At 40.4% G+C, this 25,878-nt stretch overlaps 1 protein-coding gene across 3 annotated transcripts in view; it reads left to right on the top strand.

The window, feature by feature from the left end:
• Positions 1-25,878, top strand: part of pde4d (phosphodiesterase 4D, cAMP-specific) — a 204,665-nt gene that overhangs the window by 37,711 nt on the left and 141,076 nt on the right. For 2 of the 3 annotated variants that reach the window (XM_061038800.1, XM_061038799.1), the window contains exon 3: positions 1,271-1,509. In XM_061038800.1, coding sequence (XP_060894783.1) covers positions 1,271-1,509 — 239 coding nt within the window. Of the gene's footprint in view, positions 1-1,270; positions 1,510-7,995; positions 8,310-25,878 lie in introns of those variants that run through there. The other variant, XM_061038798.1, reaches the window with a different exon arrangement.

The following is a 25,878-nucleotide window of genomic DNA, read 5'->3' on the forward strand; positions in this document are numbered from 1 at the left end:
CTAGGTTGTATTGTGTGTTCAATAACTGCAGGGAGGGGGAAAAAAGGTGCTTTAGGGCAATAAAGAGCAAAAACAATTTGCATATGAAAAATATGCAAATTGCATCAAGTAATTTGTTTGGCCCTTCTCAAAATAAGATTGATGTCTCTAAACTGATTTCCAGGAGCATAAATACAGTTACACTTTGACTTTAAGGCAGGAGAATTGCTTGGAATCAGTCTTGTTTTGAAAGAAGAGGCTCTGCTCCTGCTCTCTCTGCAGAAGCATCAGCCTTTCCGATAACCACTTAATGACACATTGACCACCTGAAGTGTGTCCTCCAGGTTAACTCGCTACTGTAGAATGAGTTTTTCTCCTCTCCCTTTGGTTTCACCTCACATGTACACAGCTTTCAGATGCTGCACCTCAAACTCTTATCAGTAGTTTTCCCTCCCTCTCTGCTCTTTCATTTTTACTTTTGATTCCTCGTTCTCTTTTATTTATATTTACATATTTTGTGCATAACTTATTTTAGTTTCCTGCTGATTCATTTATGATTATCATTCTCAAAATTGTTGTGATCAATAAATTAAAGTACATAAGCCATTTATAGATCCCAATGCAAGACGTTATGGTGTAATTTTTACAAATATAAATGAAGGAAAACCAAAATGCAACAACCCAAAAAAAATGATTCTGTGAACTAAATATAAGGTCAAGCAAAAAGTTTTAAGGTCTCCAGGAATTTGACACAAAACGAATTAACTTAACAGTTAAGCTAACTATTCAGTTAAAAACATTATTCATATTTTATATGGTGGCCTTGATGCCAGTCAAATATTTTGCTCAAACTGCAAAGCAGCTACTTCCTGGGGCTGTAGCCATAGACTGTCTGTAGCTCTGGTTTATTAGCATCCTGTACCAGCTCTATGACCCAGATGTAAACAAGCACAGTGCACAGATAACATCTAGTAGGAGCAGCGTGGTCTGGCAGCATTTTGATGTAGTAAATTGAGATATTAATGCATGTGGGATGTGTCAGGTTATGCTGGCATATGGACTGCAGCAATGCGTGGTCACATTTAAGCTGCAGGGAGTTCCAAAGTCTGATGGTGCTGGCTCTGCTTATGTTAGCAACACTTGGCAAACCAAATGACAATGTTACCCGAAGACAATTTTGAATGTTTCCTGAGTGTTCTTCTTTTACTTTCAGACTAGTCTGATAAATGTAAATTGGCATTCAGACTAAATGACCAGTGAAGTCAACCACCCTTTCTTCCTCCTTATCCAGGTGTCCGATGAGTCATCTGACTCCCCTGAACCGGGGCCCGTCACCTGCATGGAGTCTTTCCTGGTGCGGAGGCTGTCTTGCCGGACTGTCCAGTTGCCCCCTTTGGCCTTCAGACAGGCAGAACAGTACTACTATGATCGCAAATCGGAGCCAGACACAGTCACAGTCCCACCGCGGCCAACAACACTGCCACTACGCACCCCTCCACTCATCGCCATTACCTCTGCTGACACAAGCAGGTAGGACGATGTGTGTGTGTGTGTCTATGTGTGTGTGTATGTGTGTGTCTTTTGTGAACAACATGCCTGTCAGGATTGGGTAATTAGAGCTGGTGAGGTGAAGAGGAGTGGAGTGTTTTCATAGATCAATACAGCACCTGTGAGCGGTGACTGAGGACTTACATTGTATCCAGCTAAGTACCTGACACTCATCTTGCAGGTTGAGCAGTGACCGCTGCTTGGTAAAAAAAAAAAAAAAACACAATCCCAATTATTTAGATTGATATTGAGGTCACGATTATAAAACACACTTACTCATTAATGTATCTGCACACATGCATGTATTGAAACTTAACATTTAAACATTCTGAAGACTTTGAAAAACATGATATAAATAAGTGAAAACAATTTAAATATATAATAATAGTCTATCATTTAAATAAATAAATAGATTAAAAGAATCAATAATTCCCCATCAGGTCCCAAATTAAAATGCAGCAGAATTTCCTTTGACAGCAGAAATAAACCTGTTTACAGCCTGGTTCTATAAAGCTCAGGGTGTGCCTGAGCTGACCGACAGTCGAACACATTGTAGCTGTTTGCTTTGAGGCTTTAGGCTTGCCTCAGCTCCAACTTTGCCTGGTTCCAGAGATCGATGACGAGGTAGTTTAATAGCATTTCCAATATGGTGACCACCATTGATGGGCTTCATAAACCAACGAGTGACATCACTTTGACTACCTCCATGTTTTAATTAGTCATCGGTGAAACCTGCAGTGGTGAGAAAACACAAAATGCTCTGCCTTCTGTAGAAACATGGCTGACTCCAAGACCTACTCCCGCTGTAGATAAAATAGATTTTTCTGAAGTACCTAAAACACAGTGATTCGTATTTACAGGTGATTGTATAATAATGGAAACATACGTTTAAAGGTTATATTCATTTTTTCCTCCATTAGACACCCCAGACTCGTTCACACTGGTCCTTATAAAGACAGGGTTCTTATAGCTTTGGTTGTGGAGTGGGCTGTAAATTAATCTTGGTATAGGCGTGTCATTGTGTGTTTTTGTGTGGAGGGAAACACGTCAGATTGTTATTGTGATGGATTACCTTTACCAAGCAACACAACTTTCAGGTCTCTTCATATCGAGTTTCATTTAGTGAAATGAACAGAAAGCAGTAGCTGCCTGAAATATGGGACGTCAATAATGGTCTGATTATTGGTTGGCAGATATTCAAAGCATCTGAGATATATAGTCGACAAACAACATGCAAACCACTGGTATCTAAATTATGCCTGACTGATTACATGCTGTAAGGAGTGTGACTCACCAAATAACAAGGCCTGTGGATTTATTTCTGTCACCGCCGTCACTTACTAATCTTAACACAGAATGCAATTCACCATTTGAAACCTGATGAACAGAAGAACGGCGCAGCCTCTCACAGGAAATTACAGCAAAGATCTGTGCTGCACAGTGTTTTTCTCACGCTGCACAATGGTTTCAATTAATCTAAAGTGCATTTGACGTGGGGTGCTGGTGGCCTAGTGGTGGGTGCGCCTTGCCCCATGTGCAGAGGATGTGCTCCTCCAAGTGGGTGGCGCAGGTTTGGGTCCGGCATGTGGCTCCTTTCCCACATTTTTTGCCCTACTTTCTCTCTGTCTCTCTCTCTCTCTCTCTCTCTCTCTTTCCCCAACTTCAATGTGAACTTTCCTATCTCTAAATAAAAAGGCATAAAAATCCCCCCAAAATTCATTTCATGTTCAGTGTCTTTTATTTCATTTTTAAATTAAACTATTTAAACGTATGTGTGACCTTAAAATCTGAGATATAGAGTTTTCTTAGTTATAAAACAGAGTAGGAAAGTGTACTGGAAATGTTGAGCAGTACTTTCAGTTTGCACTTGCAGTCTCTCATGCTGGGAAAACATGAGCATACAATGACTGCGAGAAGAATCACACCCAGCCCGCTGAAGAATGTGTCAGAGTGGTTTCGATGAAATGAGGTTTGGCAGAGACAGAAACACAGTCTCCAACCAGCTTGATTCTCTGAGGAGGGACAGAAACAAACATGCCAAACAGCATTTTTTATCAAAGGAAGCGGTCCAGTGGGACAGTCATAATTTTACACAGTGAGCGGTCCAGAAATATATCCAGACAGTCGGAAAATAGCTTACAAATTCAGTGGTCACACCTATCTGTCAGTGGAAAATCCCCATTGTCCTGGACTGCTATTGTACCCTGTCCATCAAAGAGAAAGTGGTGCTTCTCTGCTTGGTCTTTGATAGTCATCACATGTTTCAAAAGCCTCTGTATCTCCATCAACCTCTCCTGGATCTCATCAGGGTTGTGCTACCTGCATAACACTGGCTCATCATGTGCCAGATGAGAGAGAAAATGCACCAGCTTACTCCTTTTCCCGACATACTTGTTTCTGTCGTTTTTTGTTTTTTTTTACCGAGGATGACAGGACCTGTAGTGACTCAGTGAGAGAAAAAACAAAACAATAGACAAAGAGAGCAGTGAGGTACAGCTTATTAATACGAACCAAGCTTGTTAAAAACTGCTTTGATTGGAGAATATATTAAAGGTGGACAGACTTTAAAAACAAGTGTTATTGGCTTGGGGACTTAGGAAAACAAGAAAAGCTGGCGTCACTAAGTGCTAGATTACAAATTTAGACAGGCAGAACAACACAGATGCAAAACAGACCTGATATAGTTTCATCTGCGTATTAACTTCTGCTTAAATATCAAGAACATGTTCTTTCCAGGAGTTCAGAATACTTTTTCTAAGCCTCAGATATGGATATCTCTAACTAGGTGTGTCACACAGTCAAAGTATTCTTTTTTTAGTTTTCATGGATAAAAAAAAACCCGCTGGCCATAACGGAGATAATCCAAACAGAATAATTTACTTTCAGTCATTCTGATAATGCCAAAAAATGAAAGGCAGTAGATGTATCGGCTGACCTTCCTCTCTGAAAAAAGTTTGATGTGAACTTTAGAAAAAGGGCAAACTCTTCCCAAGTGTGTGAAACTGACCCCTCTTTAAAGATCGTGTCACCTTGGCTGGAAAAGGTTTAGCTAAATTGAATTGATGTTGTGCAAATGTTTGAAGGAGGACAGGTTCTGAAACCGTCTTTTCCACTTTAAACGATGGAATTCACCATTTTTCAATAAAGGTTTTTTTCTTTTCTTTTCTTTTGTTCTCTCAAATAAGAGGTTTCTCTGTCATCATTTGCGTGCAGAAGCCAATTAAAAGTACAAGTGCCGTGAAATCAAAGTGATCTGCGGCGTAATACAGCATTAGCTCAACAACATTTTAGGTTTTATCTCAAATCCCTTTCATACTGCAAAAAGGATACAGAGCTTTTCGATTATATATTTAATATATTTTGCACTTGAATGTCTTATATTTTCTTTTCTTGCCCTCATGGGGCCTCATTCAACAACCAGGAGAACTTTGTTCCTGAAGCCCACTTGTGCACTTTTCAAGAAGATTCTGACACTCACAACTTATCTGAGTTTTGTTCTTAGCTAAGAACAAAATCTACAATCACTAGAGATCACACTTACACACTATATGCCAGGGGAAAATGTTTTTCTTAATTTTGCAGGGGTAACTCAAAATGAGCGACCATTTAGAGTACGTGGTCCAGGATAACTATATAATCATGATACAGGGATTCTGTGATAATTGATATCTTACAAGACAAAAATATTATGACACATGATGATATCTAATTAACTGAAGAAGTGCAACCGTGAGAAGTCATGACGTAGCGACGCTGTAAATCAAATTGGCAAGATAATCTGGTTAGAGCACTGTATTATTTATAGAATGAGAACATCCGTATTTGGTACCAGTGTTTCAAGTATCATGAATGGTGCTTCAAAAATGATCTTGCCTTGTATTGCAAAAAGCATGTAGGGCATTAGTCCCTCCCCACTGTAAACACCACGTCAAGCTAATCTGACTGCTTTGATAAAAGAGCCTAAAAGGTATGAGCAACATGGGTAAATAAAGCATTGGCAGGAGGAGAAAATGTGTGATGTGGTCATTTCAACAAAGACCATCAAGCTGAATGTTACTAAGATCAATTCATCTATAATTCAACAGAGATGTGAGGGAGAATTCAACTGCCCTGAAGCATGAAAGATGGAACATGTGCAAGACTTAAAGCTCCAGATATGTATTTCAGTCACATTAACATTGAATGTGGCTTAATAAGTTTGTCTGCACTCTTCCTGTCCTCGCCTGGAAGTAACACATAGTTTAGTGTTTCTTTAGATGCTCACAAAACAACTTGTCCTTAAAATAGGAAAGGTGATTTTATTATTACCTCTTCTCAATGAGAAAAAAACAAAACACTTGACAGTATCACAGCTTTTTAAAAACCACACCACGGTTAAAGATGTTGAAATCATTTATATCCTTAATTGCCTCGAAATACATCAGCATTGATTCTGTCTGTAGTGTCTAGTCCCAAGAGAGCCTTATTGGCAGGTACTATAAATTACCTAACAGGTATAAAGTGGATGAAGTTGTGTTCTGTTTACGTTCACACTAAATATATGAAGTTATACTAAAAAATGACTGCACAAATATCCATAAAAGTGTTGAATATTGTCTCAGTTTGGGTTAAAAACCAGCTTTCAGCTAACACATCAACTAATAATAATAATAATAATAATAATAATAATAAATTTGATTTATATAGCGCTTTTCTAAATACTCAAAGAGAGTCATATACTTGCTGTATAGATACCAATCACACTATCTCTCTCAAACTACTAAATCCTGCATGTTTGTTTCTACTGATGGAAAGCAGTACTCTTTTTAAATCAAATGTTCACAGCTCCCTGTATGAAAAGTTTATGTAAAAGGAAACTGCAACTACACACGGCTTCTAAACTAGAGACAGTTTTTGATTACATTAATCTCACAGGTCTATAAAATCGTGCTGTTACTAAAAAAACATACTCTCCATGACAGTCGGGTTGGGCTTATTACCAGCTCTACTAAATAAGGTCAGTATTGACACAGATACCAATCAGGTGGAAATTACTAATTATCAACCTCACTAATATTTATTTCAGCCATTATCCCATTATCAAAAAGAACAAAAGAAAGAGGAATATAATTGCAAGTACACAATACTAGTAAATAAATATACAGATGAAGATACAGGTCAGTCCTGAGTTTGTGCACAGCATTTGGTCAACTATAAGTGCTGTATCAGTGAGTCCCTGTCCACACATGAGCTGCACATGCATGCCACATATGTGCTCCTGAATGATCTCTGTGCTGTCCCACCATCATCGCACTTACCTGCCTCTTCTGCTTTGAGTCGCCTTTTTCACTCCAGGTTACGTTTCTGCTGTTACAGCAGGAGAGATTGCATTCCCCACACTGTAAGTTTGCAGAGCAATGTGCTTCAGCAGAAAGGGGGAGAGTAGGGAGAGGGAGGAATGAGAGCAGTCTTCCCTGAAAGTCCCCTCTCCCCTGGAAATGATGACAAACAGAACAGAGGAGAAGAGATGAAACAAGGTTTCTGGATGTTTGCAATCATCTGCACCCCGTGCACATCACAGGCACAGACCTCCATCCTGTAATAACCCACATTTAATTAAGTCACTGAAGGGTGAACCGTTTTTACCTGTGGTGCGTTTAATGTCTGCAGTTACAAACATATTCGTGATAGAGAAACACTAAAAAAATAAATAATGTTTTATGATAAACCAATTTTAAGCTTTTGTATTTCTTATGTGTTGTCCACCTGGCTCTCCCCTCTTTGAGGCTTCCAGGGGGAGGTGCTTTGGGTGGGTCCCTCATGTTTAATGCACTATCCTGTTCCCTATATCCCGCCGCCCTTTTTTCCTGCAGGGGACATGCACAGGGAAGAACATTGTTGTCATGTCTGGATGGGTTTACGCTCACCTTGCGTTAAGTGAGCATCAGCCTCTGGGGTTTGAGGAAGTTTGTGTGTGAAATTGTAGAGAAATGACCCGCCGGTGTGGACCGTCCTGAACTGAACATTTTGCACTCTTGTGTCTGTCGCTGCACCTTTGCTGAAATGGGCGTGCACGAGGGAAGCGAGGAGCACTTGGACACCAAATACGATTGACAGCTTCTCGTCCAGGGACACTTCCTTGTCCCAAAAACCGCAGGTAGCGAGGTGATAACGTGATGCGTAAATGGATTCATTTTTTCCCCCCTGTTCAATGTTTTTACGCAGAGCAGTGGAGATAAAGTTGATGGAGTTAAAAATCATCACGTGAGTTCCAAAAAAAAAAAAAAATCAAACTGGACGTGAGGCACCCACTGTGACGAAAGAAAAGTTGTCTCAGTAACTCCCGTGCTTAAAAATTTCGATTAAGGAGCTCTATATTCTAAATGTAAATCAAACACATCTAAACGCGCATTGATAAAAACCCCACATGCTTTGCTGCCACCTTTTGTAAGTGTTAATTTATTTTAAGATAGGCTATAATATAAATCCAAAGTTTCGAGGAGGATGGACCCTGCTTGCGCGAGTGTGGGGACAGCGTCTTTGGTCGCCGGCGGCGGAACCGGCGTGAGTGCGAAGGCGCCCAAACATCTGTGGAGGCAGCAGAACCAGCCGACGCTCTCTCCGCTCCACCACGCGCTGGCAGTGCGCAAGAACGACCGCGTGAGACAAAGAGGCTTTTCGGACACCGAGAGATACCTCAGCCCAAGGAACATGGACCGGACTTACGCAGTGGACACGGGCCACCGACCCGGACTGAAGAAATCTCGGATGTCTTGGCCGTCGTCATTTCAAGGTCTTCGACGGTAAGGGCAACGAGGAAGAAAAACTGCTTTTTCCCCCCCTTTTCTTCTGTCTCTTTCTAATTTGCCTCGATGAAGATGAAGACGGCGATGGGCGTTGTGTGTGTGTGTGTGTGTGTGTGATTGATGCGCGAGGGCTTATAAATGTTTTGGCTTGTATTTAGTCCCAACTTTGAGGTCATTTACTTCATTTTTTGGTTCAGTCTGCGGTCGACCTTTTTGTTTTACGGCACTTTTTTTTTTGTGTGTGGAGAGCATTCACTGTGTGCTACTGTACGGGTAAAGAGATGGTGGATAAAGTAGGCTTAATGCTTTATCGGCCGATGTGATAAAGGTGAAAAAAAAAAAGAATGAGACATAGAGTATGGCGTTTAAAGAGCCCCTCGCTTTCTGTTTCTCCACACTGTCAATCACAATATTCAGAAACTTCTGTTTCAATAGTCGCTCATTAACGAGCAGACATCCTTATTTAGATCAGAGAGATGACTGTGAGCTCTAAAAAGGAAGGTTAAAAAGTAAAGTAGGAAAATAGCAAGTGGGAGGGAGTTGAACACAGTAAGCAGAGTGATACGTTCATGCTTACATTTCTTATTCAGCCTATATCTGGCACATTTATCATGGATGGATGTACTTGGTGTAGAATGACAAAAGAGACTGATTGGAATGAAAGGTAGGCGTTAACCAGGTGAGAGCCCTGAACGCAACACACGCACATATGCATGCACACACACACACACACACACACACACACACACACACACACACACACACACACACACACACACACACACACACACACACACACACACACACACACACACAGGCAGCCTCCTTGTATGTTTATCAAGCTACCATAGTGTTTAGTGATCTCCAGGGTTTAAAAGCACTTAGCTTGATATCACTAGGTAGCATGGTGCCTTTTTGTTCAGTTAAATGACCCACCTGCTCTCTGTGAGGAGAAGGACTTCACACCACTAACATACAGAGTGAGCATATTCTCTGAAGTGACACCAATAATCTGACACGCTGCACGTAACACGGATAATCCCAGTGCACATACAGTACGAGAAGTGCTGGTTTCCTCAGATTTTCCTGCACGTCTTGAACAGAGCAGTTACTGTAAAAAGACGACGACGGCGGCAGCAGCAATGTTTCAGTGAAGGCTGCCTGCATACAGATAGTCACAAAAGCAGCTCTGCACTCAGACAGCCCTGGTGGTTGGGGAAATGTTTCTGCTCTAATTACTCACTTGTTCTGGGAAGGAGGGAGAGAGAAAGGGCTACTAAAATGAAATCTGAGAAGGTCACCTCAGCTCCCCTAGTTTAAGTGACTGTAGCGGATGTGGATTTCTGTCAAACAGATCGCCGCTTCTCTCTGTCTTTCTGCCGCTCTCCATTTATAGAAAAAGGTGGTTAATGTGTGAGTGATACTTGCCTGCAGGTCCAGTCACCGGTGAACTGGAGAAGTCGAGCTGACATACAGAACGGTCACTGTCACAGAGTCAGAGCAGTCACATGGAGGAGAAGCCAAGGAGGGAGGGAGGGAGGGAGTGTAAGAGAACAGATGGAAGTGACTTTGCAAAGTGGTGTGCTGCACAAAAACACCCTTCCTATGAAAGCATTAAGCATGTTTTAGTAAAAAAAAAAAACCCAAGTGAAATTTAACAGGAAATGTTAATGCATCGCGCGCATGCACTTTTCATTAGCCTTAGGAAGGGGGCTTACAAATGGAGAAATGTAATCAAATCAAATTTAACACATTAGGCTAATAAAATATGTCACACATTGCACTCCAGCATATATACATGAATATAAACACCCTGCTAAAAGTGCTTGTTAAATGTGCCGCCATGCATTCCATTATTTGCAGATGATCAATAGATGAATCCTGTTGATTTTCAGGTTTTCTGACCCTGTGACTCGACGCGAGCTTTTATCAGTCACCTAAATGAACACATCTTGTAATCTGCATCTTGATATACTCTTCCTATTGTGGCCCATTGTTCAGAAAAACAATACATCTTTGTTGACAATCCAAATGGCAGCTGTTGCTTGAAAGCAGAACAGCTGCACTGAAACGTGTTTAGTCTGCATCAGAAGCTTTTCTTGTTGTGTATTAAGTTTTACTGGAACCTAAAGATAGAAAATGATTCATAGACATTTAGAATTCATAATCAATTGTTTAATCAACATTTCTTGGCATATTGCCTTATTGATTGTATCGTCCAAACACCAGTGAAGTTGCACCCTGACATTTATTGCATTAGTTGTATTGATTTGAAAGCCTTTCAATGGCCTTTGTGGATACACAGCTAATGGACGGAGGCTGACTCTTCCTCTTTGGCTTGAAACAAATGTTGCATACACAGTAGGCCCTTTTAACAAAAGTGGTGCACAATTAGATTTTTGGGTCTAAGCTATGCATTTAATTGACTTTTTGAGTTAAAGCAGGTCACATACTGTCACGTGAAAAGCTTAGCAATCAAGCTGTTGCTGTGAGTTAGACAGACAAGACGTATTTCCTGATTATAAGAGACAGATCTAAACAACTTCTGAGGCGGTGTGCCCATGGAACGCTAATAAGAAGAGCCAGTTACTTGCTCAACACTTTCCCTTGGTATCAATCCTGCGTATAGAGAGAGACAGCAAATCTCTCCCTTGGAGGATTGCAGACGCTGCTGTGTGTGGCCGAGCAGCTGGTTTAGTGCAAGGTCCAGCAGCCCCAAGGTAAAACACATCACCCAAATGTGTCACAATGTGGGCAGGGCCGGGATGCTGCTCAAGGCCTCTGTGAGACCTCAGCAAGAATCTGGAGCATCTTGTGATGGGGAGATGGCATTTCTCCCATTCCTTCTCCCACTGCTTGCCTGTCCCTGCCATAGGGACGCTGCAGGGGGTGGGAGGGCGGGTGGGTGGGTGGGGGGGGTGTTCTTTATATGTGGAGATGTCGGTGAAGAGGAGGATGATGACTTCACTCCGTCAAATCCCAATCAAAGCTTGTCCATTTCAGTGGGTGGAAACGGAAATATCAAGACCAAGTATAATGGAAGAGGGAACTGAGAGTTCTCCATCAGGACAGTTTGTCTGTTGAGAAAAAGCGGATTGGAAAATGTATCCCTTTCACTCTCTGCTCAGTGCTCTGCATTGAAAAGGCACCGAATTCTTCTCCAGCATCCACCCTCCCCTCCTCCTGTGGCTGTCATCGCAGGGAGAGGGCTTTAGCCAGTATAAAAGCATAACCCCCTGGCTATGTCGCCAGATCCCGAGGGTGTTAGTGAGAGAAAAGCAGGAACTGCTATTGGGTACGTTGCTATATATAACTTTAGCCCCAGCCATAATCATAGTTATACTGCAAAGACTACTACAGAACAGGCTCTATACAGATCTACCGTTTTGTCTGCACTCCCAGGCATGCGAAAGACGTCCAGAACGTACTAATGAACACATAATCAACATGGTATGAAACATTCCATTAGCATTGATAGGTATAACACATAATGTACACCAGTTAATGAACTGGGTCATCATACATTTTTCTGTTGGGTGTCAGTATATATGAAAGGCAGGCAGAGCCAATAATTATGCAAAAGCCAGCCTCTTCTCCACTTCTTATTGACCTGTGCATTCAGGCAAAAAAGTAAGGTGTATTGAGTTTGTCCTTCTGTGAATTACCAAGGCTTTGAGAGACGAGCAGGTACTGAAGCAGGCACATTGAAGTGGGAAGTCAATTTCTGACCATCAAACATGTAGTAAAACCAAAGCTACTTGGGGGGGTAGTAGAAAAGGTTAGGCGTCATACATGGTGTGTTATATTGGCAGGTGATGGTGCTGCAGCCTTGATCTTTTGTTTGCAACTTCCCAAGGTGTTGTGAAAGCATCATGCTTACAGACGGAATGAATATCAAAATGAAGCTCATAAGAATTAGTGTTTTATTTCGGACAGCTATACACGGTATCTGTAGCTCTACAAGAGATGAGATTCCTTCCTTCCCTAGCGTATACAATATAAAATATTGAAGAGTACTTTGTGTACAGAAAAGGGTTAACAAACATGCATATGAAGTGCCACTGGTTGTACAAAATGTGCATGCGGATAAATTGATGGAGAGTTCTTTTTATGCCTTTAACTAAGTGGATGGAACATAACCAAAAACCCTCATTGGAAACCGTAATGAGACAGCTACTTAGAATCCATTAGCAAGTCCATGGTATATACAGTCACTGTTTTAATGTGCCTGTCAGCCTTGTCTGTAAGTAGGAAGTGACACACTTAAACTGTAATTCAAAAAAAAAAAAAAGAAATTCCCCAAAGTCATTCTAAAATATCAGGGATCATGTCTCCATTGTTTAGTGGTGAAGTTGATGTTAAATCTGCAATGGCCAGATTTGATCCACACAATGAAAAAGCGTTTAAGGTAATGAAAGGCTTCTGAAATATCTTTAGAAAGTTATCCTCTATCCAAAGGACATCGAGTAGAAAAGGGCAGTCTATTTTACAAAGAGAGAATTATTTTAACCTCCATAAAATTCTTGAAATTCTCATACAAATGCCACAAACCAAATGGCATGCTCTGTGTGATATAGTCTGCACATTACACAAGCAGTACAAATGTGACAGTTAAGCAGCCTCTGATGCTCATTTCTGGAGTGCGAAGTGACAACGGAAATCTGTTCTCTGATTGCCGGTAATGTAAGTGTCAGAACAAAGGAAGTGGTTGCAAGGATTGCTGTCTTCATGTTGAGGCCAGATAATTCTCTGTGATCATGCAATTCTGTTTATTCCTAATAACAACATAAATTTAGAAAAGTAAAACGGTATAAGTCAAGTCCAAAGTAAATACTAATTGAAGTTCCAAACAGAGAAAATGAATATTTAATGCACACGCCTGTTGTTGTACAACACTGCTGTTCGATGGGCAAAGTGTAATTCTGCTCTGGGAATATTTTTTCTCTGATGTGAAAACTTTGACATTGTCCAGCAGGAGCCATAGGCCAGTGAGTGTGACCTGCTCCAGGAAAGTTTTGATGCTTTGAAAAAGAGAGGAGCTGTGCAGAAATGGTGACATCTAAGATAGAAACAGAGCTCCAACAGTGAAGCTGGTTTCTAATTTGTTGACTGGTCATCTAATTTGTATACCAGCAGGAACAGGCTTTTGCTTTTCATATCTCTCTTGGCTGCGTCTTCCTCACTGGTAGTCCACTGGGCTGATGAAATGCATGAAAGCAATTTCTGAAGGACAGCCTTCTAAAAGGCTACGAGCCAAATTCTCTGTAGACTGCTTGATGCTTGGTGATTCCCTGAGCTGTTGGCTGGCTGTGCTGTACTGATCATATTACACCCAACAGGGTGATAAAGACTCTAGCTGGGCTGACGGCTGCTTTGGTCTAGGGCCTGCTGATAGCTTTGAGAGCGGCCATACAGAGCTATGAATTATTGATTATTTCTGTCAGACTGTTTGTATTAAAGCTGTGCAGAGAGGTACGAAAACAGAAATTACTTGTCAGCCCTGATTAAACTTTTTAAAGAGGTGCTTGGTTTTGATGTGGCAGAACTGTACGACTTGCATCATGTTCAGTAGTCATCAAAGATGCATCGATGTGTTGTCCTATTTGCCTCCAAATATTTGATAATCCTGCCTCTTGAAATTGCAAAGTAAATCACAGTCTTTAAAATAGGCAGGTGTATTGATTGTGTGCATGTCGAGGTGGGGCTTAATGTAAACAAACAATCAATCTGAGGTCAGTTTTGTGTAAATGATTATGAAAGGACGCCTGCTGAACCATGCATGCGCTGTTAATGAGTTGTCTTAGAGTAAAAGTATTACAATAAGTAAATAAGTTAGCTTTAGGCCACCAGGATATTCCCTACCCCCAGTGTTTCCTAACCTTTGATTATAACCTTTGTATATAAGAAAAGCTCAGCCCCCCCAGGGACCCACAAGTAAAAGGAGCGATCACATCAATTTCTTGTAAAATCCTGAATCATTGTTCTTATCAAAAGACATTTGTATTCTATTCAGTAAGTGTATTATCATGATTTTAGTTCATATGTCCCCCCCCCAAAAAAAACCTCCAAGATCTTTGGCAGCCCTCTGGAAGCAAGGTTGGTACCCATTGCCCTGCGTATGTGTAGGCAGTTTAGCAGTTAGTTTAATAGTAGTGGTAGACTTCACAATCACTGATTTCTCACCTTTCTTGTGTACAGTTACAGATGTTGGCTTGTCAACAATGCGGGTGTTTGTCAGCGTTGCCCGTCCGATTCAGGAGGTGTGACTGCTCTGTCCTCAATCTAATCACACAGTGCTGAAAAGACCAGAGCTTCTTTGAAATCTGAGAGCAGGTGCTGCTCACCTTGGGTACGTCTATCAGCAACATTTTCACGCACTCTGTGTTCAACCTCCCCCAAAGCATCCACTTCGATGACCAGGGAAAGATTTTCTCAGACTGTTTGCGTTTCAAAGACTGTCTTTTTGGGCACACAATTTTTGGACATTACAATATGTAACCATATTTCTCGACTCCCTGACAGACGTGTAATTACTCTGCTGCATTTACAACCATTATCTTAAAATTGGCATCATACTTCGCCCTCAGTTGTCGGTAAACTTGACCTACCTTTGAGCAGCTTTGTTCCCTACCATCGCCGTGTCTCCCTCTGGCACCGTAGTTGTGGGTGACGGCTGGCCTCTGTCATCAGCGGTACACTCGCTTTACAGAAGAATGGCGCTGCCTGAACGTACAGTGGCATTTAAGATTATAAGATGAGAACACGATTTTCAGATGTGTTTCATGGAAAAAGTAGGATTGTCCTGTATTCAGAACTACACTGTAATTATTGGGGGGAAAAAAGGGATTGCATGAAAGATGATTTTCTCTGTAGGACTGAGCAGATAGATGTATAACACTATACAACCGTATTTCTTCTGCTAGTAATCAACAGGTGTATAGGGCAGGAGTTGAGAAAGATAAAGAGCTTGTGCACACCTTTTAATGTGAACTACTGTCTTTCAGTGGCGTGCTGATCAAGCAGTCAACATTTGTTAGCCTCATACCTCCCCCATTTGTTGTAATAGAGCAGTTAGGTTGAAAGAGATAGCGGGTCGGCAGGTTCAGTACTGTCTTCAAGAAATGGACTGAGAGGAACCAACATGAAAGAAAGCTTTAAGGCTTCCCTGAACATGATCAGGCTGTTCTACATATACTGCTCTGTAATGAAGGGAACTGTCAGTCAGGCAAAGCTTTAATACCCTATGCACGGTGCTTGGTTTCTCAGATTACTCCCCTCAGCTTTGATTATTCCCTTTTTCACCACGCCAATTTTCTATCCCTCTACCAAACAGTGTTGTCTCTTGAGATATATATTTTCCTCCATCTCCTGATTTACTGACAAAGTCACTGATTCACTCGCTGCCATTTTTAAAAATCTTTTCTTTCATTCCTGCTATTGTCTTTTTCTTTCTTTCTCTTGCTCGCACAGATGCTGTTTGCGTCTATTGATTCCACTTTTTCCTTTCAGTATCTTGGCCCTGAACGATTTGCCTCTAAGGCCCACATGTCTCCTGCCGCATCTGTCAGTTCTCATCTGAAGAGCTGCCACAAGCACACACATCTGAGACAGCATCTATCTTCAACTTGGAAGTTGCATTTAGCTTGCTTGTTTTGATTGCTGGTTTCAATAAAATCAAAACTATGATTGCTCATATTGGCACTAGGGTGGGGAGACATTTGATTTAATAAAGTATCAATATTTTTTATTGGAGGATTTTGAAAACCACAAAGAGAGAGGTGCTCATTGTGGGAGAGAGGTGCTCATTGATTGACATTAGCCCGCTGACGTTATCAGCGGTAAGCCCGCACACTTCCTAATCCATTTATCTTTTTACAGAGCTGTTCCAAATGAAGAGAGAGCAAAATCAGCACAGTGTGGGTACTTGGAAGGCAAACGCTTCCCCCTGGCGTCTTTTTCAGAGAGTTCAGAGTTTTTGTTGACCGTTCATCTAGGTGGTAAATGTGGCTACATCAGGCAACCAATCAAATAAGAGATGGGGCGGGACTCATCGCCCAGGTAACAAAGAAAGAGCAGGTGCTTTATCACAGAAAAAAAAATGACTTTGTGGGCTTGGATGACCTGGATGTTGCAGCTAAGTTTTTGATAGAAAGTAAGAAAAACTAATAGATGATGAAAAAGCAAAGACTGACTTGTTTTTGGAAATGTTACTCTCTTTCTACTCTCTCTCCTATCGTATGATTCCACTTTTGTTTTTGTGTAAAAAGAAAATTGCAATAATCAATAGCAGTCAATGACAATACTTTAAAATCGCAATGTAAGTCGAATCCGCACCCAAGAACCGGGGTAAAATCTAATTGGCACAGAAGGGTGCAGAAGCCTGCTGGACCACAAGCTGAGACAATCTAAAGACACACAGTGTGTCCTTTATTGCAGAGAAAAAAACAGTAAAGTAAATGGATCTATCAGTTTTTAAGTTGTACTCAAAGTACTTTTGGGTGTAACGGCTTTTATGGGATTTTGACTGGAATGTTGTGAGTGGGAATGACTTACCGGGGACATTACAGTGTGCAAATAACAAACAGACCACTTAAAACAAACAGACTAACAGACCAGATAATATGATTGAGTCTGCATGGAGACTCTAGCTGACCTGGGCAGATGACCGCGTTTATCTGACACTCGGCTGCAGGAAGTAAACCTCTTTGAGACGCTTTGCTTTGTGTTGTGTTGGGAGTATTTCTTTCACTGCAGAAGAATGCAGCTTCAATGTTATGAAAGCCATTAAGTAAATTATATTGAATTATAATTGAGGAAAACAAAGTAAGTTGAAGGTGATAATGGTTACACTGCAATAAAAAAATAATTAAACGGCAGAAGATATGCCACAGCTCCCGTGGGGTAAAGTTAACTTCCCAGAGACACAAGGTCGTCTGTAATTTGCATGTTTGTTTTCTTGAGACGAAAACAAAGAAAAGCAGCCTGTCTGAAGACGAGCATGAATAATTCATGCTTCACATGATCCAGATATATAATCAGAATAGCACTATTTTTGTTGAAGTCAGCCTTAAACAGGTGCAGACTCGCTGTAAGTTTCCCAGTTGTGAGAAGAGTTCGGTGTACCCATTTTCTCCCCAAATGGATGCCGTCATTTTCGCATTCCTCATAGATTTGAACTGGTGCCTGCAGTAACAATCTGTTTATCTGGATGGTCAGAGCAGTCATTGTTTTGTTTAAAGAGAGCTATATATATATATTGCTTCCATTTGTAGATTGCATGGGGACTGCTGTGAAAAGTAAACACACACAGCAACTGAATACAGAACAGGCTGCATTTGGAAGCAGGGTGTTTGGTCAGATTTTAGCACATTTTGGACAAACCCAGTGACAGGGACGGAAGAAAAGTAGGTTGTGCTGTGCTGAGTTGTTTTGAAAAGTTTTCATTACCATCATGATTCCCTTTTTCCTCTCTGGTGACGTGAACTTGTGATGCCTTTGGAGGGCTCGGTTAACTAACTTGCACACAGGGCGTGTGTGTGTGTGTGTGTGTGTGTGTGTGTGTGTGTGTGTGTGTATTTGATATAGAAAACATAGGTGGAGACGCAGTTAGAGATGATTTCACTGCGGGGATTTGACTGGCTAATAAAACTGTTGTGGATCATTTGCTGCTTATTAGAGGAGATGGATTTTGTATCAGACCCATGGGGAGGAGAGAAGAAGCCAGACTGGATGACTCCAGAGCCATGAGTGGAACTCTTCAGACTGTGTCGTGATCTGTGTTCAGTAGTTATGTCATCATTGCAGACTCTTCTGTCGTACAGCACTTGGTAACCAACAAAAATCACCTTCATGAATCACCTATTGTGTTGATATGAATTTGCCAAAACTACATATATGGTGTTTTACAGAAAGATCATACTATATTCAGTCAGCTCCATTTGGTTCCTTATTGTAATTAGTCATAATAAAACTTCAGTTATTTTAAAACACCAAGTTATTAAAACTCATGAGACAGTTTCAGTGAAAACCTTCTGGCTCATTTGTGTTGGTCAAATCATGTGCCTGGCTAACTTGTTATTTTCTCGTCCGTCTGTTTTGCTGCTGTTCAATCTGCCTGTCTTTTACTTTTAAGTTGAGCCATGAATCTGGTTCAAAAACCAAAGAGCTCCTCCTGGCCCACTTATTATAACAAGCTGACTGACTCGCTGCCCATATTTCTGTCTCTGCTTCAATGTCTCCCTGCTACGTTTTACTATTTTTTTGTCCAATCCAACATCTGTATAAATACTCTTGTCCTCCTTGGCATCGACATGAAATGTTGCGATGACATCCATTAGATCAGTTTGATCTGTGCTTATTGAAGTCTTACTCCACAGTTAAGTATTTTGCCATGAACATCAAACAATGTGGCTAAAAACCACAAAATCAGGACTGAAACTTCCACCAGAAGAAAACCTTCAGCAGCTCTTCACAGACATGAAAAGGACACAACCTATCTGTCAATCACACCCGATGACATGTACCAATCTGGATGGATTATCTGCACAACTGAGTGCAACTTGAGAGCCTCCATTAGAGATAATATTGACCATGGCTTCCTTTTTACAATTAGATCCACACCTTGACCTGTACTGTTAATTTGCATGGCACCATTCGACAGCAGGGTGTACATTAAATTAGATTTATTAAATATGAAATAGATCCTTCCTGTTTGATGTGAATCATAATCTGCTTGCATTTTCCCCGAAAGCATTCAGTGAAGGTCACCTTGCTCATTTGGGAAATAGTCGCCATGGCTACATTAGTTAAAGGGGTGCACTGATTTCATTAGTGAAGAGATCTCATGAGGAGAGGATGCTTTGAGGACAGTGAGCGGAGTGCAGCAAAGCGGAGGGAGAATATTTGCGGAGAGACGAAGACGGCCAAGTTCTTGTCCAAAGTAGTTTTCATCAAACTCTTAAGTAGTTGCTAACTTTTTGATAACACCCAATAAATGGGCCTAGCTAGATGTGGATCAACTAGGGTTGTCCCAATGCTAGAATTTTAATCTGTATAAAACTCAACGATTTTTGTTGTGATTCCATGCCAACAAAACTAGAAGTCCTAGGTACCAAATTTTGGGTAATTTCTAATTGTGAATTATAAAAAATGCAGGCAAACTCCAACGTCAAATTACACAAATACATGGGCAACCTTAAGGATCGAAATGTTGCCAATCTATTTGTGCAATCTGTCTGTATTCTATCTTATTCTCTTTGAGTTAAAAATATGTCATATGTCAAGTACTTGCTATCCATCATGAAACCAACAGTCCAACATATTATGAGCAGACATTATGATGCTCAAACAGCACCGCTTTGCTCAGCTGCACATTAACGATGCAGTCAAACCCTTAGTGAGTTTTGTGAATCAGACGGTGTCTTCTTGATTTATTTGCACAGATTTAACAGGCCCATCATTAAACTAACAGAGATTGTATCTTTTGCAGAATGTGGTATCAAAAAGATAAAAAAAAATGTTTTTTGACAACTTCTAAATCATTTATCATTTTGATGTTGTGTCATTCTTTGCTTTTGTCTGCAACAGACAAATGATGATAGACAAATTATTCACTCCAAGTTTACGGACTATAGGGACCACACAAATGGGCAGTTCAATGCGTAAAAGACAAACAAGTCGCTGAAATGCTCAAAATGTCCCTCAAATGTTTTTGTTTTTAAATATTAATCATAATCCATGAGGTAGAGTTTAACAGGATACAAATAATGGAAAGAAACACTAGAAGTAAACACTGCCTCCAGAGAGAGTCTTTATTTGATAAGTTAAGGTTAACATATCAAAGAAAAAGAGTAGAAAATCTTTGTCACGCAGTCTTCACTAGGTGGCATGCTGGAAAAGAAGGATGCATCATGACTGTTGCATCACGGCTGCAAATCAACAATTATGATACATTTTCTGTTTTTTTTCCTTCTCCATATTAGGATAATGTTAACAGCATTTTTGAGCATTTTGAACCTTTCAAATATCACGAGAAGTTTGCATGTAACCTCAATAAATTTGCATGAACGGAGCAACGGAAACCAAGCTAATGAGGACATTGTAGAGCCCCTGCTTTTTTATCCTTTTTTACGTTTTTGCTGTATATGCACCAAGTAAGGTGGGCTAGTGTATGCTGAAGTCTGTTTTGCTTGACTTTATTTTCAAGATGCAGCAGGGATAAAAAAAAAAAAAAGAAAAAGAAAAAGTGATGTGTCTGCAGGGCATGTTGGAGCACAGAAGGACTGTGCCCTACTTTCATCCTTTCCCTCTGGAATGCCCTACCTGCCTGTGTTCATCTACATCATTTAGCCCAAGACTCAACTGGAATGTATCAGATATTCATATTTTACAAGCTGCATGAGATGGGAATGCAAAAAACCAAGCTGAAAATTCTGCATGTATCTTCACCATTCAAACAGTCATGTGAAGAAGAAAAAAAAGTCAAAGCAATTGGCAACGTTAACGTGTTTGGAGCAGTTGGATTTTAAGAAAGATGTAGGAGGAAGTTAAGTCGTGCAGCTTTCTGACTTTTTTTTTTTTTTTTTGCTGATTCTGAAGGCACCAAATAACAATGCCTCGAGTCGTCAATGTGCAGAGAAAGTGCAATCACACAAAGTGTCCTCTAAGACTCGTGCTTTAGCTTGAGGTTGTAGAAAAGGTTTATAGCCAAGTCAGTCTTCATTGTCTTTGCTCTCAGGCAAACTTGACGTCCAGCTGTGGTTTCACTTTTACCTGACAGTCTTAACGCATGCCAGCCCCATGCAGTGGACGCTCCATAGGGGCCTGAAATCTCATCGGCTTCTTATCCCATTTGTCTTCTCTTGTCTTGCTCCATTCATCAAACACACCCACTTTCAGGACTTTCACAAGCTGGAAATGGACCAGTAAAGAAGGAAGGCAGTGGAGGGAGAGAGAGAGGAAATTAGTTTTATATCTGCCACATTGTCAAAAGAGCCATGACATTAAAATTGAGTATGTCATTTTTTTTCTTCATAATTCATTAAAAATGATCCATTCAATGTAGAACCGGGCTGTGTATGATATCTAATATGACACAAGTCCTACATTGGTATGCTAAAATCCTGCTCTCGTCTGCCGTGCTTTGTCATTTAAATAGTGGCCTGAAAGTTGTGATCTGCAACGCTCAGAAACATGACACAGAGCGTGTGTGTCATAATAAGAGAGGTATGCCCTCCAGCATATTTCCCCCGAGCCACTATTTAATGAGACTGTAGATTGGTCCTTCATATTGAGTCATTGTTTATCTTTTGGTCCTGAGCCGGGCCCATCTTTGATGCTAGTGTAAATACACTGACATCTGGCTCATTTGACTTCAGACTCTTTCTACCTAAACTCTTCTCAATGTAGCTGTGAAATATAAATTTCTAATGGTGGCCATTTGTTTAAATAATGCGTATGAACATATAATATATATATATGTATATATATATATATATATATATATATATATATATATATACTTTTCTCCTGTGGTTTGTCTTTGCATGCTTAACCTCGTTGTCCTTGTCACAAGGGCATGACATGATACACTTCTTATTATTTAGACCACAGAAAAAAAACATGTAGTTTGAACTTTAAAAAAGTGTGAGAATCTATGTGCCATTTAATGAAGCACACATTGACTTTTATATGAGTCATCTGGGCTGAATGTGACACATAGAGAAGAGACTGACGACATCACAGACAGGATTTAATTTTATTTTCAGGTTGTTCACAGCGTAAATCTTTTCAGCTCACCATAGAGACAGACTCCATTCTTTATTGGTTAGATACTATACTCTCTAAATGCTTTGTAATAAAAACTCTAGATGTGTCTTTATAGATTATTATAGATGTGTGCAGGCAGCGAGACAGTGATTCATTCACCTATAAATCAAAATTAAACTTCTCACTACCTTCACACTGAATAGCTATGACCACGAAGAGAGCGTTTCTTATTCTCTGCCCTTCAGTGTCACTCGAGATAAAAGTCAGCGGTGACATAAAGGAGTAGAGATGTCAAGAGTGAAGGCTGTGCACTGAGATATAATGCTCACATAAAACTGCTTTTCTTATATCATGTTGTAAAGGACCGAACAGCACTATGATTTACTGATTTTATAACAGCATGTTTGTTCAAATAAGTAGCAGTGGTTGCTGCTAATTGGTAGCTAATTAGCCCGAAGAATACTGAACTATAAAACTCAAGTATTATTTTATAGCTGCATATTTTTTTTTTTTTTTTTTTTTTTTAACAATTTGGGATCCAAATTATTCAAGTTGGAGAAAAAAAACAAACGCTCACAAATATTTATGACTGATTTCTGAAATCTTTGTGACTCATTTGCAGAGGTGAAGCAGGCGCAGAAGCAGCCTCACATGTGTTCCAGTGGTCATAAGGCCCGACCGATATGGATTTATTTGGGGGCCGATGCAATATCGATATAGCGGCAGATATCTTTCTTAGATCTATGTTCGATCTGTAGAAATGGCTATAGATATACACATTTATTGCGATGATCTCTCAAATGCAGTTATCAAACACAAGTGGAAAAGATTTACAGAATAACGTAGAGATGGTCACTCAACTGGAAAGTAACTGCACATGTACTTGCGTCACTGCCTTACACTCTGGAGGGTGATACTGCTTGTTGTAAATCATAAAGAACACACTGCTGGTGAAAGAGAACTGCTAGTGTTTAACAATGAAACTCCAATGAAATGCTTTTTGACTGGTGAATAAATCTAGTAATATTACAGATAACTGTGATATAATTAGCTGTTACTGACACTGGATATGCTAGTATCGGCCGGTCTTATTGGCTGGGTGATTAATGGGTCCGGCTCTTGTCAGATCATTTTAATGCACATCTCCTCTTCACTGGTAGATCACACTCACTGTTTCAGTCACTTGTGCTTACTGACAGTCGAATGCTCTTGTTTTGTCTATAAGCGACTTCACGTCTCACTCTCACTCTGTGAGTGTCTCACCTAATCCCCAGAGAGGGGTTGTGTATGTGTATAACTTCCCCTCCACATCCTTGTGTCTTTGCTCCTTCATGCCTCTTTGTATTCTCCGGGGATGAATTGAGCTCCGGAAGTCAGGATTTAAACCGCACCAAATACAGGTTGGCTATAAACCAGTCCCTACACTGCCACATAAACTGGATCTATTGGAGCCAAAGTGAAGTTTAAGATATCTGCTGCTGCGGCTTTATTGGAGAGAATTGTGTTCTGACTACAAGTGTTTAGTTAACTTGGGTAAGCGGGTGGCATGAATATGAATCTTGATCGATTTAATGCAGCATTTTAAAAATACAGAATTTTTACATGTTTTGATGATACTTCTATCCACGTCTGTCTATTTATTTAATCCCGTAACCTATCATATAGCCTTCAGAGTGATACATGCACTCCATCTGCAGTCTTCCAATATGAGCAATGTGCTGCCAGTAATTACCCATGGGTCAACAGTGTTGGTATCTTAAGTAAGTAAATCCTCTGAAGCAGCGCTGGTATTTGTCAGATTCAGCCTTTTGTGCCTTCCCACAGTTCAGTTCCAGTAGAGACAGTATCATCAGTACAAAGAACTCTGTTTTTATCCAACAGATATACAAACCAGTTAATCTGTTATCAAAATAAAAATAAACGTTCTATCATTCAAACATGATAATGATCGTGAGCTGTGAGTTCATGCAATCATGTAGAGATCAAAGAAGGTTTGTTTCACAGATTTTGTATTTGTGCAGGAGGGGATTTACTTTGCAGACATAGACATATGAAGGTCGGACTAACTGATTACATTTTTTTAAAGATGTATTTGTTTTTTTTCCCCTCAGACAGTTGCCATGTACATGTATGTTCTAAATAGCATTACAGGAAGATAGCACTATTTGGAACAGGACACATAACACTGAAAAACATGTTGTTGATTGGACTTGCTAATTAATTAATTAATTAAAATCAGGGACAGTGCACATTAATGAAAAAAACATGCAAATCTGCCAGATTGTAGCCATAGGCTAAGTTCTATCTGAAGTCCCTTGGCAGGGTGGTGGTTCATATGAATACACATTTACATATAACCACAAAGACAAAGCAAAAACCAAACAATTAATGACCAAACAACAACATCAACTGTACATTAGTTGACAGAGACACATATATTGTATACATCATAAAACGTGACTCATGATGGCTTAACACAGACCAGGATAACATGACCTTCAGAGTTAAAGTGCTCAGAGTGCCTGCTCCGGGAAGTGGTGGCACACCATATATTTATCTAAACCTGTTGTCTGAAGTAATCTCAGAAGATAAACATTCCTGATTTTAGTTTTAACTGTTTTAGTAGCATTTTCTCAGATTTTCTAAGATGTCTGTTTGTTTAAGGTTATGTTAGCTCAGGTCGAGTGGTTACACGTGTCTTTTTCTCCATTTTCTAGATCAAAACCAGACAAAACCACTCCACGCTATAAGATGCCATCCATTCACTGTGCTAGTTCACATCTGGGTAGTAGAGCATCATGACAGTGACCATTACCCAGAGCTGCAGCCCGGTCTAATGGAGGGTGGCTACATTTCAGCTTATATACACACAACATTTGACCAGCAGTGATTGCTTGAATTTACAAAAAAAACATATTTTTAACAGACTAGTAATTCTGGTGCTGACTAGCGAGGGTTACAACATTTAATTGTTTCGCTGGCTAATAGCACCTCCTTAGTTACAACCTCACAATTTCTCTTTGAGGAGATCAAAAAATCTGTTCATGGAGGTCAAAATGAGGAAGAACTGTCTTCATGGCTGAATAATGCATTGCTTACATTTTGGTAGTAGGAAGGTTTCCTCCTCTGGGGACTATTACCGTCTGTGCACATGTCAGTCCATCCAAAGTGAATTATTTAGAGGTTTTCAGGCGATACACAGATTGTTGGTTCAGTCAGAGAAAAGTTTACCTTCAGCATGTGGGAGCGGAAGCCAATTCTCTGAAGCTCGGAGAAATCAACCATTCCAGAAATGAAGAAGACGTGGTTGGATATCGGAGTTGACTTCAGTAAATGTGTTTCTGCATGCTTGAAAAGTGAAGGTGCTTCTCCGGGGGCTCAGGGAACAGTCCTCTTGATGAGTGTCTGACTGCTATAATGGAAAACTCGTCTGTGGCGTTCCATAGAGAGGAAGACTAAAAATGGATAAAGCTGCTCTTGGTGCCTTCTTGTGAACAAAGAACTTTTTAAATGCCTCTGGGTAAAATAGACTTTTATTGTACGGAAACATAAAAGCTCATGGATGGTTCATGACACTCTTTGTAACCACCAGAGGCTGAATGATGATGAACACTCGCTCATTATCTTTTATGTGACTGTTTAAACCAGTTGTAATTCTCATCTTTGATTAGAACTCTATAAACATTTTCAGACAAGTGGCATGTCTACTTTAGCCCCGTTTCCACCGAGCGGTCCAGTATGGATCAGTTTGGTTCGGTAAAACCTGATCCTGTTTGCGTTTCCACAGCCAACCGTAGTT

Source organism: Labrus mixtus, chromosome 5 (assembly GCF_963584025.1).
Source record: "Labrus mixtus chromosome 5, fLabMix1.1, whole genome shotgun sequence".
Taxonomy (NCBI): Eukaryota; Metazoa; Chordata; class Actinopteri; order Labriformes; family Labridae; genus Labrus; species Labrus mixtus.